Below are 17,891 nucleotides of genomic sequence, written 5' to 3'. Positions count from 1 at the left end.
TTTTCAGAGACCCTTTATTTTATTATATTTGACGAATTTTCAAGAATATATCACACTAAAAAAATATTTAACTTATATTATTTTTATTGAAGTGAAATTGTTCTTATTATAATGAAATTTAAATCTTTCTTTTAATTAACAATTTAAAAAATATTATAGAAAAGAAAAAAATGTAACTAGAATAACTTAAATGAAATGTATAATTTAAAGATAAAAATCAGTCCAAAATCAAGTTTGATATTTTCATAAATAAGTACGGATAAAGAAAAAGAAACTAGTAATTTGACAATTACATCAGCAATGCTTTGAGTTTGATATTTTATGTGCTTTTAAGTTTATCTTTCACCTTAAAAAAGGTTTATCTTTCTTTTTTAACTCATGTTTATGTTACATTTTATTTGTATTGTTAATCTTTTAAACATAACAAGTTTCATTAAAAAAAATACATGTGACATTTTTTTTTTTGGTAGATACATGTGACATTTTAATATCCAAATAACTCACATACACATGTTAAATGTAGTATGTCATTTTCCTTCATCTCTTCACTTATTTTCCTTTAAATCTAAATTTTCGAATCAAGTCTTAGAACCAAAGTATCCAAATTTCCGCAGCAACGTTTTCATTTAAGAATGTTGGTTTGAATTCATAAAACCAAAAATAGTGAGTCGTTCATCTTTAGTTGTAAAACAAATGTTATGAATAATATTGAATATAAATGCTCAAGAATTATGTAGAAAAATAATATTAGAAGTCATTTATTTATAAAAATGTTTATATTAGTATTTTTTTTTTGCTTGATGATGGTTGCAAGCTACAAGAGGTAGTCTACCTTGAATTGCAACGCATAAATTACTTTCTTTCACTTTTTAATTTTCCATGGCTTTTTTTAATGGGAAGTGATCTTAGGTGTGGTACTTTCAGACATTGAATGTGGTAGATCCCTTAAATCGGAATTTGATTAAGTACGTTTATTTTTTTAATTGTAGGAGTCTAACTCATCCATTTTAATCAATCTAAGTTGGTTTCTTTCATTCACTTCTTTGTTCCTCCCATAAAGATGTACTAGTACAAACGATTAAACAAGTACAAAGTCACTAATTGAACTTCAAACAGAATAAGACATAAATGGTTTACAACTAAACTTTGCATCAAAAACATTTCTTTTTAACTTTTAAAAAGTAGATTATACAATTTTCAGGATAATATTTCTATATTTGTTCTTTAATCCATCATGATAAAAAAAAAACAAAATCCACAATACATATATGTTGTGTTTGCTTTAGCGGTGAAAGAGAAAAAAAATGTGCGTCCATCAAAAAACTTCAAATAACAGCTTCATAATTTTCACGATTCCGCTGCTTTAGGACGCGGTATTTCATCGCAACATAATTTTTAACTCAATTCCAAATAGACACATATACTAACATTTAGCATAGCCTAAAATCTCTCCTCTACCTACACTTATCTAATTCTTCCTTGAGCTTTTCAATTAACTTGTCCTTTTCATTTATAATCCCCAAGAGCCTAATATTCTCATCTTTAAGTGCCTCAAATTGACAAACTATCCCTTCAATTTGAGCTTCAATAGCTTCATCACTTAACTCAAACACACTCTCCACAACTCTAATCACACGCCATAAACTCACCACAACCAATAAACCACCACCTCTCTTCTCCAAAAACACTTCCATAATCAATGCCCCAATAGCCACAATACCATCCACAACATATCCTGGATGCTTGAAAAATGAAAACCCTAACCCTACTAATAAAGCAATTATCTTCATTGAAATAATACTCAAAATACCAATTCCAATCCAATGGAAATATAATTCTTCTACTATGTTTATTTTTTGTTTACATGAAACTAGAGAGGAAGATAGTTCAAGAATTGTGATGATGAGGTCTATAGTGAGCAATAAAATTGATAACACACGAATCATTGTTGATTCTAGAAAATTTGACAAATGAATACGCCATGATGCCCTATTATTCAATAAATCTTGTTGGTTTGATGTGGTAAAAAGAAATAACCATCTTTGCCTTCTCTTACATGATTTTATTAGATTTTGGATTGATGAATCTAATATTTGCATAGAAAAATAATTTGTGGGGGCTTGTATTTGATTGGTTTGTGAGGACACATGAATGGATTTCAAGGTGTTCATGTTATGGATGCAAATTTTGGTGGATATGAGTTGTAAATTTCATGATTTTAATATAAGAGAATGTTGGTTATAATTGTGACGTAGTGGATGTGATATATGTGCTTGTGAAGTGCAAGTAAGCTTTGAAGGGTTTGCATGCTTTAGCTTTAGGGTTACGTTGAAAGGTACATTAATTAATTTCTGTTATTGCTTTTGTCATTGAGAATGTCTTGACTTAAGAAATTACGCAATGTTCATTTCCTACACATATTTGAGTAGCTCGAAGACAAGATACCAAAACCCAGCAAGATCATATGCAACAAAATGTCATTGTCATTATTATGTTATATGACGATGTAAACGGTGGGAGTTTAGGGGCAAAGATTTGTGATGGAAAATATAGAATATATTTGTTATAGATTTTAATTTTAATTTTAATGGAAATGGATTTTATGGGGAAAATTGGAGGTGGAATTTTTTTTTTTTTAGGAAGAAATAAATTATTTTAAAACTATTGTGATTAAAACATTTAATATATATTTATGAACAATATTTTATATATTTTTTTAGCAGAACAATAATTTATAATTGAAATTTAAAATTTTTATCTTATTTGAATGATAATGTCATCCCCGTGAGCTTAACTCAGTTGGTAGGGATATTAGGATATTGCATATTATATGCAGGGGCTGGGGTTCGAACCTCAGACACCCCCTTCTCAACAATTAAATTGTATGAGTTCTAGCCACTAAATTACTTGACAAATCAAAAAAAATGTAGATATGCCAGAATTTCACGCTTAGAATTAATTTTTGACGATAATCAAGCAACTATTTTTGATCATATGTAATTTCCCAATATCACATGTATAGGTGCTCTTAATCAACCATATTTTTTTTTTATGATCAATCTCTAACTAGGATTGATTTCAACTGGATTTGGGCAAGTTCTACACTGTTTGTTTATTCTCTCCCCCTTCATTTTACAAAACCTGATGAATTATCCATATTTCAAAATCCAAACATGTGAAACAGATTTTTTCTGTTACGTCTACACGTTTTAAAATTCGAACAAATCATAGGATTTTGATAAACGCAAGGGACGAGAAGATATTACCATCAGTACTTTCATGGTCTATTTCTAACTAATTGTAGCTTTAGCTACACATTTTAAGTGTTAAAAATCTTGGTGAAGTGGGGCGCAACATAGTGTGTATTTGATCTACTAAAAAAATGAAGGTACGACAATTGAACCGTCTTTGATTTTGAAAAACTATTTTAGATAAGATAAACTAGAGACAAGAGACATTATAAATACTAAAATTCATGTCCATCGCGAAATCACAACAAAACTTTTTTATCCCACATACAACTTATATAAAATATCAAGATAACATTTTGTTAAAAAAATGTGTAAGACCAAAAATTATTTAATGACATTAAAGTTTGTCATATGTTATTCTACCTTTTGTTGTGTTGTTCTGTTTTATGTTGTTTTGTTCGATACTTACTATTTAATATATCATTTGTTGTGTTGTTCTATTTTATGTTGTTTTGTTTAGTACTTAATGTTTTAATGGGTTAAATAGGTTTTTAATCTGTATAAATACATTGAATTTTATTTTTAGTTCGTATAAACAAAAGTGACATGTTTTGGTATCTATAAAAAATTTCGACACCAATTTTAGTCCCTATTAAATTAAAATTTGTTTATTTATGCTTAAACTTTTAAATTTTTGAATGATTTTTTAGATACTTATTTAGAACATTATACAAAATTCATCCGCAAAAAAATTAGCTCAAAATTTGATTTCTAGGTCCAAATTTTTGCTACTTTAATCTTGAAATTTTGATGTTTAGAAAAATTCATATTTAACTCATTACATGTTAAAAGATTATTCTCTCAAAAAAAAAAATGTTAAAAGATTATAATTTTTTATAAAAGAGTTTCTTATAATGCTCTTAACATGTCTGTAAAAAATCATTCAAAAATTTAAAATTTAAGTATAATTAAAAAATGATTTAATAGAGACTAAAATTGTGTGCCGAATTTTTTTAAAGAGACCAAAACTTATCACTTTTTTCTATGATGACTAAAAACAAAATTCAGTATATTTATTGGGACTAAAAACTCATTTGACCATTTAAAAAATACATTTTAGTGGGTCCAATTACTCAAAGATCACAACCATTTAAAAATCAAGTTTCCTATTACAGGTGACCTATTCAGGTCTCCCACTAAAACGTTCCCATCAAAGACCCTCATAAGAAGAAAGAGAGTCAATTTCGTTTTTTGTACTTAGCAAAATGAAGAACCACTTTTATGACACTTATCAAAAACAAAGGCTGCTGAAGAAATTTCCAACGGGAGAAAACAGATAAATAAAGATACGTAATGTATTCATTGACTTGAAATGATTCACTTGATGGCCACGTTGGGTGCTCTCAACCATGAAAAAATATATGAAGTTTATAACACATTTTATTTGTTTTTTTTTTTTTTTTTGAAGAGAACACATTTTATTTGTTAAAATCCATATAAATTCTACCAAATCATGTAAATTCCATATAAATTTGGTAGATTAATATAAATTTTAATCAACAAACCAGACTGTATTAAAAGATGTGTTAGAAAGTGTGGCACTAATATTATTTTAAGAGAGTATATGTTAATTACTGGTGTTAATTCTAAAATAAATAAATAAAGAACAAAACACTGTTAGTGGAAATGTATGCAACTACTCTTTTTTTTTAGGTGAGATGATGTATGCAATGACTTAATGGCCAAGTTTGGTCGTCCTCGTATCAAGACTTTGTATTTTGTAGTTTTCTTCTTCTTTTTTTTTTTGAAGGAATTTTGCATTTTTCTTCTTGTTTTTGCTTTCTTTTTTTTTTTTTTTTTTTTTTTTTTTTTTTTTATAGAAAAAATAGATTTGAATACGTATCATCAATTGATTTATGATTTTAATCCATCTATTTTTTAATTAAAAAATAATCATCCAACTACATAAAACTTTTTTGAAGACAAACTAACCGACTAGATTTGGCACCAGATATAATTGAATTTGAGACCTTAAAACTTAAGACTTGAGACGAATATATTCGATGTCTCAAACCAACATCAGGTCGATCTAAATGGGTTTCCAACTACGTAATTTTATAATGAGCTGATAAGTTATAAGGTGATATACAGAGGTGTCATTTCACAAGAAGCTGGTTTGTGTGTCTCTGGTTGCGGTGCTTTGGAGTCGGCGCAACATTTGTTTCTTTCGTACTCTTCCTTCGCTTCGCTTTGGCCGGTGGTTCGTGATTGGATTGGTTTTGTTGGAGTGGATACTAATGTTTTGTCTGACCACTTTGTTCAGTTTGTTCACTCCGCAGGTGGGAGTAAGGCTACAAAGTCTTTTCTCCAACTTATTTGGCTACTTTGTGTCTGGGTCTTATGGACTCAACGTAACAATAAGTGTTTTAATAATTCTGTTACTCCTTTGCCCAAGTTGCTTGACAAAGTAAAATATTTGTCTTTAGGTCGGTTGAAAGTTAGAAAAGTTTCTTTTATGTTTGGTACTAATAGTTGGTGGTCAAGCCCTTTACAATGTTTGGGTATTGGCTGAGTTGATTTTGTTGTTGTACTGACTTCTACATTTTGGTGTTTCTGGACGAGTCTTTGAGGCACTACATTTTGGTGTTTCTGGACGAGTCTTTGAGGCACTACATTTTGGTGTTTCTGGACGAGTCTTTGAGGCACGCCTTGTGCTAACGAGGCTCTTGTTGTTAATATAATTTCATTTTTGATTGTTAAAAAAAAAAATATTTTTTAATTAAAGTTTGACCTTTCTTTGTTGTATGACATCAGCTAATTATAAATAGACCTGGTGGTGGCGGAGATATTCACAACTTCAATTTTGTTTGGCCTTTATACATAGTCCTAGGATAGAAGGTTTATTGAGTGTTGTGCAGTGAGACTAAGAACAATGGCAACAGTAGGAAGAATGAAGTTAGGATCACAAGGCATGGAAGTATCCTTACAAGGACTTGGTTGCATGAGCATGTCTGCTTTCTATGGCCCTCCTAAACCTCAAACTGACATGATTGCTCTCATCCACCATGCCATACAATCTGGTGTCACTTTTCTTGATACCTCTGACATATATGGCCCTCACACCAACGAACTCCTTCTTGGAAAGGTTACCACTTTCTCTTCGCTTTCATTTAGTTTTGCGATAACTACAATTGATTTTGACATGATCTATATGAAATGAACTTTTAATTGATGATGAGTTTTGAAATACAAATATACTACACAAAGTTATTGCCTAGCGTCGAGCTAAGTGACTTTGTAACCTTTGCGTAGCATAGTAGAAATGTGATGAAATGTGTATGTGTGAAATTGTGGACAGGCTTTGAAAGGAGGAGTTAGAGAGAAGGTTGAATTGGCTACAAAGTTTGGAGCCAAATATACTGAAGGGAAATTTGAGATTTGTGGTGATCCAGCTTATGTGAGAGAAGCTTGTGAAGCTAGCTTGAAGAGACTTGATATTGATTGCATCGATCTCTATTATCAACATCGTATTGATACTCGTCTTCCAATTGAAATCACGGTAAGATTCTCACAAAATTTCTTTGATTTGATTTTGGTAGCTTAAACTTTTGCATCAGGATATGTGATATATTCCTAATTTATTATACCTTTTGGTTTAGTTTGCATATTTTCCTAATTTAAGTTATGAAATGAACAACTTGATGACATATATAAAATGACAATGTGTGATGACTTCAACTTTTGGTTTTTTTCTAAGATTGGGGAGCTTAAGAAACTCGTTGAAGAGGGAAAAATAAAATACATTGGTTTGTCTGAAGCCTCAGCTTCAACAATCAGAAGAGCACATGCAGTTCATCCAATAACAGCTGTGCAATTGGAGTGGTCGCTATGGTCAAGAGATGTGGAAGAAGAAATAATTCCAACTTGCAGGTTTGATTTAGTTTACAAACATTATGTTATGTTATCTCGCATTTCTCTTTGTGGTACTTTATTAAAATTGCAATGATACGAAGGTATAAAACACGATAGCGATTATAATTTAAGAAAATGGAAGTGATTGAATGTACTTACATGTATTGGTGACATATGTCGATGCACCAACACGTGTCTGACACCAAACACACATCTTCAATCGTTGGTGCTGCATAGATACGAAGTCTAACCTCATGAGTTATGATTTTTTTGTTAGGGAACTTGGTATTGGAATTGTTGCATATAGTCCTCTTGGGAGAGGATTCTTTTCATCAGGAACAAAGATTGTTGAGAACTTTACAAAGGATGATTACCGCCAGGTTTGTCGAAAAGCATGCTTTTACAGAAATTCATATCAATTACTTGTTCATTATGTTCATCCACTCAACTAACAAGTATGAACTACCGGCACAAACATGGATACCTGACATGATATTGTCACTGACACATAGACATCGGTAATAATTTAAGAAAAACATAACTAGCTATTGTGTTGGTGTCAAACACAGAACACACCTTGAACTTGAAGGTTTCGCGTTATATAGATTCTAACCTTGGCACCCCAAAATGTTCTATTTTAATAAATATTCATGATTATTTTCTGCGGTGATCTCCACTTGCTATATTTTCACTATACCAGAACCGTGTTCACCTACTGATAGTGATAACAGTAAATTAGTGTCTTGAAATCCCAAGATCAGATCAAACTTTGTGTAGTGTGCATGGTTATAAAGTCATTGCTGGTGAACATAATCTATGTAGTTCAGATCAAAGGTGTGTCCAATGTCAAACGTGTCAATGTCTGACACGACTCTGATTTTATTACTTTCTAAAATTATTATCACTCACTTTGTGTTAGTATCAATGTCGTGTCCGTATATGTGTCATTGATTCATAGAGTTGTGTTACTTTTCCTTGCTGACACCTTGTAACATCAGGGAAATATCTTTATTATCTCATTGAATGTTCATCACTGTTGCCTAAATATAATCTTCTATTTGTGTATATGTGCTGCAGTATATGCCGAGATTTCAACCTGAAAACCTGCAGCAAAATCAGACTATATTTGAGAGGGTTAATGAACTGGCTGCTAAGAAGGGATGTACTCCATCTCAGCTTGCATTGGCATGGCTTCATCACCAAGGAAACGACGTGTGCCCGATACCTGGAACCACCAAAATAGAGAACTTTAATCAAAACATTGGTGCTTTATCTGTTAAACTAACACAAGAAGAAATGGCAGAAATTGAATCCTTGGCAGATCTTGTTGAGGGTGACAGAACCGGAAAGGAACCTACATGGAAGGAATCTGACACTCCACCACTTTCGTCTTGGAAAACTGCGTAATTAAGTGGTTTGAATGCTTAATGCTCATATCAACATAGTTTTAAATTGCGATTGTGGTTAGACTGCGTACTTTTATATTGTTGTAAAATAGTGACAAATGTGGCTGCAATTGCGGACCACACTTTAGAACCATGCATTATGCCATATGTATTTGCTACTACCTTAAGAAATAAATTGGCGTGAGAAAAATGATTTTTGCTGTGTAAACATCTCTAGTTTCTAGCATTTGTGTGTCTTTTTAAGCGGTTTGAACTCTATTGAAGACATACACTACAAGAAAAATGTTATCATGTAAAGCAACTTTATATTTTTCGACAAATTCCTTTAATGTAGTTTTCTTACATACATATTTGTCAAAAAAAGAATTAATGCTCTCTGATCTTTGAGTTGTTGACAAGCCACCAAAAAATGTATCATTCATGTAAATAGGAACCCAATGTTCACGTTTGATAGATATTTGGCAAGTGTACCAAAAGCTATCGAAGTAGTAATAAAGTTCGTATCCACGAGGACCGTTGTTAATTTCTACTCGGCAATTTCTTTATCAAAAAGGATGTATAAATTTATATTGATTGCCCTAGGCAGTTGAGTTGTTTTGTAACATAAACGTAAATAAAACAATAAAAGTTGGTTTTCAGAATATTAGAGAGAAGTATGGTTAAGACCTTCGAATCCTCTGAAGTTCTCCTATGGTAATTTGCACTCCTAATTCAAGCAATGATTATCTAGTTTAACGATAGATTAACAAAGTAATTCTACCCAATCTCTTAACCTAGAATTCTCCCCGCATGTGACAACCCCTTAATCTCTTAAGTGAATTCGAAACCGTTGGAGGTTTTAAAAGAACGTTAATCCCTATGTCATAACCTAATAATGATCTATCTCTAGCTTGATTACTTAGGTTAAACTTATTACCTAGATCAGAGTCAAAAGCCAGGGTTAGTGGTCATTTAATCTCTAAGATCAGTTTGAATATTCATAAAGCTAGGGTTAGTAGTCAATGATAAACATACAAAAAGCATAAAACATAAAGTAATATGAATTAAAACTAGACTTTCAATGATATTCAAAGGAGTTCAACAAATTAGGGTTCCCATAGGATTACATCAGATTCATCTCAAGCTTAACCATAAAGAGATTAGTTACTCATAACTACAGTACAAGATAACTCACATAAAATCAAGGATTCATACATGTATTGGATAATTGACTATGAGTTGTGATGGTCTCCCACCAAATCTTCAAAGCCTCCGCTCCAAATATGCCTTTTCTCTCTAAAATCGTGAACCCTTCATCTGAAAACGCCTCTTTATATTTATAAGCAGGTCAAAATCGGCCATCGTGCTCCAAAATCGGTGGCCGATTTCAACAGAACGCGTGCCCAGAAAGTACCAAATCGGTGGCCGATTTTTCACGAGGCTAAAGCTCAAAATTGCAGCAAAAATCGGTGGCCGATTTCTCTTCATCGGTGGCCGATTTCCAATCTTGAAAACTTCAATTTCTTCTTCTTTTGTAGCTTGCAACTCCATGAATTACAATAAATAACCCCAAAAATTACATGAAAAATGTCTACTAAAAGAGTAATGACAGAATGTCATCAACGTTCTTCATATAAAGAGTGAATCCAATCATCTCCAAATAGATCACATTTTTCCACCATTTCATGCCATTTATCTTCAAATTGTTGTTTTGACCAAGACTTATATATGCATATGTTGAGATATCTCATGAAGTCTTCGTCATCTCTTAAAACATGACTAAGCTTCTCAGGCACCTCTCTAAGTATATGCCAAAGACAAAATCGATGTCAAGAATTTGGAAATACTACCTCTTTAATAGCCTCTTTCATTGCTCTATCTTGATCAGTTATGATTGCATTTGGAGGTTTTCCACCCATTGCTCTAAGCCATATTTTCATCAACCATATGAAAATGTTCTTGGTCTCATCTGAGAGTAATGCACAGCCAAGTAACCTTGATTGAAAGTGATTGTTTACACCAATAAAAGGAGCAAATGACATTTTGTACTTATTTGTGGTATATGTAGTATCAAATGAAATCACATCTCCAAACTCTTGATAGTGTTCTCTACCTTTTGCATGCGACCCAAAATACATTTTTCATGCGACCCTCATCATCCATATCAATTGCATAAAAGAATCCTGGATTTTCTTCTTGCATGAGCATAAAACAATCCAACATTGCATTTGCATCTCCTGATTCTAAAGCCAAACGCCGACCTTTATCTAAATGGTTTCTTACATCTTTCTCCAAGCAACCAATGTTTCATATCCTCCATATTCTTTGGCCATTGTGGCAAAAAATTTGCTTGTTCTCACTCCAACATGGTGCAAAGTTTCAATAGAATGCTTTTGAGCTTTATTGATTCCTCTATGGCAAGGAAAATAATGTGCATATGCTAGAAAAAGTTTGGGATTGTGGTCTTTAATGAAGCTATGAACAATCCATTTTCCATCACAAATTCTTTTAACACGTAAACTAGCCTCACATCCCACCTTCAAACAAGGACGTGGATTTTGTGAACTGGATTCTCGCTTCTTGCCGTATCTTGTGCAAGCATAACTTACATCAATAAACTCTCTAGAAATCTTTGAACGATGACTATTTCTAATTGATATCCCAAATCCAACTGACTTAGCATAATGAGTGTAGAACGACATATGCATCCACTTCTTCACTCTCCACACATGTGGCTTTGCGGTCTGTATGTGGCTTTGAATCAAAACCTTTGAATAGACAGTGACTGGATTTACTTTAGAGTGTGAGTTGACAAAATAGAGTAAAATGGAGTTGTTAACGTGTCTTGATTGATTCAAACCAAGCCATAAATTTCATAGCAACTAAGTTAGTTTCAGGGGACCAATGGCTACTTTCAGCCAATGTACCATTCATGTTTGAGTTTTGGAATCAAAGCAGTATTTGGGGGAAATAATAATAACAGTAATTGTAAAATAATTGTAGAAGTGAGTGATTTATTAGCCGTAAAAAACAAATGTCAAGTGGATGGAAAAGAGGAGGCAGTCAAAGAGGTGAAGCCAAGTGATATATAGTTAACACCATAATGAGAGCATGTGACGATGTGATTGAATCTCCTACAAAGGATTTATACGCAAGTGCGGTAATGTGATTTCGAAATCTTTGTAAAAAAATTCATAAGTTTCTTAACTATTGATAATTATTTGGTAAGTGTACCAAAAACTATCGAAGTAGTAATGAAGTTCGTATCCACGAGGGCCGTTGTTAATTTCTACTTAGCAAGTTCGTTAAAATAAAGGATGTAGTAAATTTATGGGTTGCCCTAGGTAGTTGGATTTGGTCGCATAAAACTTAATACAAAGTAAATAAAATGGTTTGATAATTGGATTAAAACAGATGATCAAGCCTTTCGAATCCTCTATTGCTCACAGTGAGTAATTTGCCTCTCTTCTCTCTCAAAGAAATTAACCTAGCTTTACGACAAAATAACTAAGTGGTTTTGATCAATCTCTTGACTCAAAATCCTTTCCTAAGTTATAACCTTTTAATCTCTTAAACCGATTGAATAACCGCGGAAGCATGGTGAGAACGTTAATTCATAAGTCATAATCCTCAATTTCCTATCTCTAGGTTCCTATGTTGAATTAAACAAAATTACTATTTCAGGATTAAAAGTTAGGGTTAGTAGTCATTCAATTCCTAAGATCAATTTATGTGATTGAAAGAAGGTAGGGTTAGTAGTCATACAAACAATCATAAGAAAAACATTAAGCACCAATAATTCTGAATAAAGACTAGGTTTTCATTGATGTCAAAGAGAGTTCTTAACAAATTACATGCTCACAGATCACAAAGATTCATCTCATGGCTTAATCAATCTAAGAGTTTAGCTACTCATAACTAAACAATCGAATACATAGAAATAATAGAACATACATAAATCAGAACCAACTATGAGTTGGCTGAGATCCACTGCGTGCTCTTCAACTTCCTGGTGTTGTCTATGCTCTGTTTAGGTCTCCAAAATCGCACACAAAGCTTCTGATCGCATATGAATTTTATAGAAAAAGAATTTACGGTTTCAGAAAAGCCCACCATCGTGCCACGTTTCACGTCCATCGTGGCATGATTCCTTCATTAATCTGACGTGACAGCAAATTTACTAAACCATCGTGGCGCGTTACATATCCATCGTGCCACGCTTTTTCCAATATCTTCAGGTAAATTCCACGCTTCAAACGTGCCACGATTCAGGTCCATCGTGGCACGATCCAGTAGCTAAATTCTTGATTTTTCTCCAATTTGTGCAAAACTTATCTTTTATGAATCTTGAGCTGATTTAACCATGTATACAAGCATTTGACTCTCAAAACATTACAAAAAGGACACAAATATGACTAAAAAACTAGTAATGGTGTACTGTCATCAACTATGTTGAAAGTACCATTTTGGATACTGTTAAGGAAAAAATAGTGAGGGCATGGTAAAACAGTGTCTTGCATCTTGGCTGCATAACCACCAACAGAGTGGAAAGGGCCCATGGAAAATTGAAGAAATATTTTAGCAAATAGCGTAACCTATACATAGATATATGGGAGTGATGATTATTTTAACTATATCTTGAATGATTTGCATCCTCCTCAAAATAGTAGCGGTATTGCATTTGATGATAAGTGGTTGATGCTCCTGGACATGTGTCACATCGTTGCAACTTATTACAATAGTGTTGTAGTGGAGTTGACAAATCATGAAATTGGAATTTCGGATACTTTTTTTCCCAATTAGAGATAGGCGATCACGTAGCCAAAAAAATCCACATCATGTGCCTTGGCTTAATCCCGAATCATTTTGTTCTTGTTTTTTTCGAAAGATGATTGTGCCTATCTCCATCATCTACGGAGTGGAAGCTACACAAGAGCGAAGAGGCATCGTCATGAAAATTTGATTTTGTGGATCAACAAACTTAATTCTGAGACCTCATGAACATCGAAAAAGGAGACAAACCATCACAAAAAAAAAAAGTCAAACCGTGTCAATCCAATTTTATTATCTTATTTCATTTCATTGTCAAAGTCTTGGAGCGCAAAACCATTAATGCAAGATCCATGACATTACGAAAAGAAAAAGAAATAAAAAATACAATTAGTGGGAATGAGAACAATAACTAAATGGAAACTATGGAATATTAAATTATGAGTTATATTGCTTAGATTTCTTGCTAGTGTAAGATCACAGCTGCACATCGGCTATTAGTGCACTTAAGCACTACCATTCTTGATTCAAGTTTTGGACAATCATCATCAGTTTTGCAATTAATATACCCTGTAATGACAAAAGAGAATAAAATAATGTTAATAAAACAAGATAAAATATTGTATACAAACAACAAAGTAAATAAGAAAATTTGAAAAATATGAAAAATAAAAGCTCACCAACGACGTTCTTTGCAAAAAGAAATAGAGAAGTGAATAAAATCATAACATAAACAAACTTGAGAGTTTTAGCCATTTTTTTTCTCATTTTTCATATGACAAAGTGTATAATTTGATCACTTTATAGTGTGTAAAAGACATGTTGTGCTAAAGCAATAAAATATTCTTAGCACTTTTTTTTTTGTGAACATTATTTTTAGCGCTTAAGGAGTTGTTTTTTTTTTTGGTTACAACGCTTAAGGAGTTGTTAAAAACACTTAAAAATTTTAGAATTATTATAATTTAATTATCTCTTTAGCACACTTACTTAAAGGGTAACGTAAAAAACTTGATAACCATTATTATAATACCTTCTCTTATAGAACCAATCTGGTTCATGCTTTGTATTAACTTTGAAGAAAATTGTTGAAGGAACCAATTTGAAAAAGTATAGTTAACACCATGCTCGAAGTATATGAGCCAAGAATGTCAATGGGATCGATAATGGAATCCCAGTGAAAAAATCTTTGAATAAACTTTGTTTAGGTTTTTATCCAAAAATTCGGAATCAACTAGAAATCCTTTAGTAAATACAAGGATAGACGGTAATCTATCTAGGAATAATGTTAAAATTCACATTATATTCAACTCTAAAGTAACCTCTATCTAGAGCTATCTCCAAACCTTCATACGCTCCCCATAATTCGGCAACATAGGTATTACATCGACCAAAATATTTGAAGAAACCACATGACCATATCTCATGTTCATCTTGAAACAAACTGCCACAACCTGCTTGAACACCTCCGCTGCTAGCACCATCCAGTGGCGGAGCCAGAAAAAAAGTGTGGGTGGGCCACTAAAATTAATTATAATATATAAACACAAATTAAAGTTGTAATAAGCAAGTACAAAGTTGAAATGGCGGAGTTTGACTAAAAAGTTAGGGTGAATACTTAAATAATTACATATTTAACAAGTACTATAAATTATGAAACTTTTTTTTTTGTACATTACAACTGTTAACTGAGAGAATTTTCAGTTGTCAGTTGATAGGACAATATGTGGGAGATTTGAAACTCATGTGAACTAGTACTAGTAGGTCTATAAGCCTCCACTAACATGTGTATAAGCATCACAAAAATCAATTATGCCACTTTTGAAACTGCGGAAAACTATAACCGTTGAAAATTGTTCAAAGTCTCGCAAAATAGACCTATAATTGAATTATTTAAATTTTTCGGATGGGCCACCGCACCATTTTGCGGGAAACCTAAAACCGACACAAAATTGTATAAAATCTTGCAAAATAAACATATAATCATTAAATTTTTTATTTTTATGGGTGGTCGTGGCCCACTCCAGCCAATGAAGGGCTCCGTCATTGGCACCATCAAAAATCAACGAGATCAATCTGTTAGCTGAGAATTTCCAAGTTATCATAGCTTGAACCCACAACTTGCTACCTTGCACCAACCTATTCCCTTTTACTTGTCGATACCGACTTACTGCAACCAAGATATCATACCATCGTTGTGATATCATGCCATGGTCGATGCGACCGGGTAAAATATTCATTGTGAAAACACCATATTTCTCCATCTCTATAGAAAATGACAACCGGCTGCGCATAGAACTGACCACTCAATGGATTCATCGAGTTCAAAATTTTATGTAGATAAAAAATTTCGGTTTACACTTCAACCGGTTGAACCATCAAGTTCAATTTTTAAACCATTGGTTTATACAACCAAACTCGTTCAAAAGGAAACTCATACTGATTTATTTGTTCAAGGTAAAAGACTAGTATGAGCATTAAGCAAGCAAAGCACTTAATTACACAGCTTTCCAAGAAGAGAGTGGCAGAGTATCAGAATTCTTCCATGTACTTATATCTTCCCTATATCTACCACCCTTAACAGCATCTGCTAAAGACTCAAGTTCTGCTATTCTTCTGGTGTTAGTTTCACAGACAAAGCTCCAATGTTTTGATTAAAGTTCTCAATTTTGGTGGTTCCAGGTATCGGGCACACGTCGTTTCCTTGGTGATGAAGCCAGGCTAGTGCAAGCTGAGATGGAGTACATCCCTTCTTTACAGCCAGTTCATTAACCTTATCAAATATAGTCTGATTCTGCTGCAGGTTTTCAGGTTGAAATCTAGGCAAATGCTGCAACATATTTACACATGTTTAAAAGACAGAATATGGCAAATGCAGTTTGATCATATAAAACTCTCGTTCCATAATATTTGTGTTGAGTTACCATAAATAACTTGTTATATGTGTTGAAATTCCGCCCCTAGTCGCCTAATTGCGACATTTGAGTTGCCTCGTGCTGGCTTGCCTTATGTTGGCTTTGAGGGGGTGGATTTAGTTCCACATCGGTTAGATAGGACTCTTGATAAGAGTTTATAACGAGGAGGCACTCTTCACCTTACAAGCTGGGTTTGTAAGGATAAGTTAGGTCACAAATTTCTACAATATGCATGCATGGAACAAAAGATCCTAATGAATGAAAAGATGAAAACCACATCATATTTTCCTTCTTTTTAAACCAGTGTTTTTACTAATGAATCATGCCCATTATTTATTTATTTTTAAACATTTTGTTTGTCATCGAATATCTCCTCACGGTTCAGATATCGACCGAGACTAAGAGGTTAATTAGGGTAGAAGGCAAAGTATTCAATACACATTGACTACATGGTCTTGTTTATATTAGAGTTCTGAATTATGTTCACTAGCAATTTACAGTGTTATCCATTACTGTTACACCTATTCCCAAACTGTTTTATGGAAGAAAAAAGGTGGGCTAAAAGAAAATATCATTCCAGAAAATGAGCACAAATAATTTAAAAACGAAGATATCATTGATGTATGAGATTAAAGGACCCTCAAATAATCCATGGTTGCGAATCACTGTTAGGTGAGTTGATTAACAAAATGAATAAGTAATTCTCAGGAACTTCTGTAAACGTATCTTTCCACAAACCTTCCTGTAGTCATCCTGTTGCAAGTTGTCAAGCAACTTTGTTCCTGATGAAAAGAATCCTCGCCCAAGAGGACTATACGCAACAATTCCAATACCAAGTTCCCTAAGAAAGAAAATCATAACTCATGAAGTTAGACTTCATATCTATGTAGCACCAACAATTCAAATTGAAAACGTGTTTTGGTGTCCGACACTGACACATCACAGACATATGTAGTTACATTTATTCACTTGCATTTTCTTAAATTATCACAGGTATCTGTGTGTCAATGTCGTGTTTAATGCATGCATGTATCAGTGCTTCATAGCTTTGTATCATTGCAATTGTAGCAAGTATCAGAGTGAGTGAGAGAGAGATACTAGAGAACAAAACATAATATTTGTAAACTAAATATCACACCTGCAAGTTGGAATTACGTCTTCCTCAACATCTCTTGACCACAGTGACCACTCCAACTGCACAGCTGTTATTGGATGAACTGCATGTGCTCTTCTGATTGTTGAAGCTGAGGCTTCAGACAAACCAATGTATTTTATTTTGCCCTCTTCAACAAGTTTTTTTTTTATTTTTTTGATGAATCAAAAGCAAAGGAAGGCATCAGGGGATAGCTTGACACCCCAACTAGGTTGGCACCCCAAAGGGAAACCTTCCACACTTAGAAATTTCTGAATGCCATTGATGCAAATCTCCATAGTTAGCTTTCTTAAATGTGTTTCCCAAAACTTCATGGTTAAAATCATTGTAGTTTTCTGACTTTGCTGAAGGCAAAAATAGGCATGCATTTATTTTGCTTCCAAGCCTTTTCCACAAAATGTTGATAATCATAATGAACTATTCAGGTTGTCTCAAATAATGAAAGGCTTGAGGACCTTATACAGATGAAAAGATTATTATCTGGTATAATTAAGCAACCTTACGATCTTCTTGTTCACACATGAGCTGTGTATTGAAATTTTGTCACTTTAAAGAATAATAATAAGAA

General features: G+C 33.0%; 2 protein-coding genes, 1 long non-coding RNA gene and 1 pseudogene across 4 annotated transcripts; 1 reads left to right on the top strand and 3 right to left on the bottom strand.

Annotated features, from left to right (window-relative positions):
- Positions 1-1,289: 1,289 nt before the first annotated feature.
- Positions 1,290-2,301, bottom strand: LOC11440308 (uncharacterized). The gene has a single exon (XM_003621655.4). The coding sequence runs from the start codon at positions 2,169-2,171 to the stop codon at positions 1,455-1,457; it is 717 nt and encodes a 238-aa protein (XP_003621703.2). The 5' UTR covers positions 2,172-2,301; the 3' UTR covers positions 1,290-1,454.
- A 3,665-nt stretch (positions 2,302-5,966) lies between these two features.
- LOC11443832 (probable aldo-keto reductase 2) lies at positions 5,967-8,717 on the top strand. Of its 2 annotated transcripts, XM_039828055.1 has the most exons (6): positions 5,967-6,089; positions 6,120-6,336; positions 6,550-6,750; positions 6,949-7,121; positions 7,381-7,483; positions 8,181-8,717. In XM_039828055.1, the coding sequence occupies exons 2-6, from the start codon at positions 6,124-6,126 to the stop codon at positions 8,508-8,510; spliced, it is 1,020 nt and encodes a 339-aa protein (XP_039683989.1). In that variant the 5' UTR covers positions 5,967-6,089; positions 6,120-6,123; the 3' UTR covers positions 8,511-8,717. The 2 variants fall into 2 exon arrangements, with proteins under 2 accessions (XP_039683989.1, XP_003621701.1); XM_003621653.4 differs by having other exon boundaries at positions 6,048-6,336.
- A 3,570-nt stretch (positions 8,718-12,287) lies between these two features.
- On the bottom strand, positions 12,288-14,096 carry LOC112416295 (uncharacterized). Its single transcript, XR_003006631.2, has 2 exons — positions 13,939-14,096; positions 12,288-13,828 (listed from the first exon to the last, which is right to left on the bottom strand). It is a non-coding gene; the product is annotated as an uncharacterized lncRNA (long non-coding RNA).
- Positions 14,097-15,738: 1,642 nt separating this feature from the next.
- LOC25497693 (probable aldo-keto reductase 2) lies at positions 15,739-17,481 on the bottom strand (annotated as a pseudogene).
- Positions 17,482-17,891: the final 410 nt, after the last annotated feature.

Source organism: Medicago truncatula, chromosome 7, assembly GCF_003473485.1.
Source record: "Medicago truncatula cultivar Jemalong A17 chromosome 7, MtrunA17r5.0-ANR, whole genome shotgun sequence".
Lineage (NCBI taxonomy): Eukaryota > Viridiplantae > Streptophyta > Magnoliopsida > Fabales > Fabaceae > Medicago > Medicago truncatula.
Note: the sequence above shows the minus strand (reverse complement) of the source record. Positions and strands in the feature narration are given on the sequence as shown.

Coding starts and splice junctions, on each gene's coding strand:
- LOC11440308 (XM_003621655.4), bottom strand. CDS start 2,171: ATGAACACCTTGAAATCCATTCATGTGTCCTCACAAACCAATCAAATA.
- LOC11443832 (XM_039828055.1), top strand. CDS start 6,124: ATGGCAACAGTAGGAAGAATGAAGTTAGGATCACAAGGCATGGAAGTA. Junction 7,122..7,380: donor GAAATAATTCCAACTTGCAG/GTTTGATTTAGT, acceptor TTTTTTTGTTAG/GGAACTTGGTATTGGAATTG. Junction 7,484..8,180: donor CAAAGGATGATTACCGCCAG/GTTTGTCGAAAA, acceptor TATGTGCTGCAG/TATATGCCGAGATTTCAACC.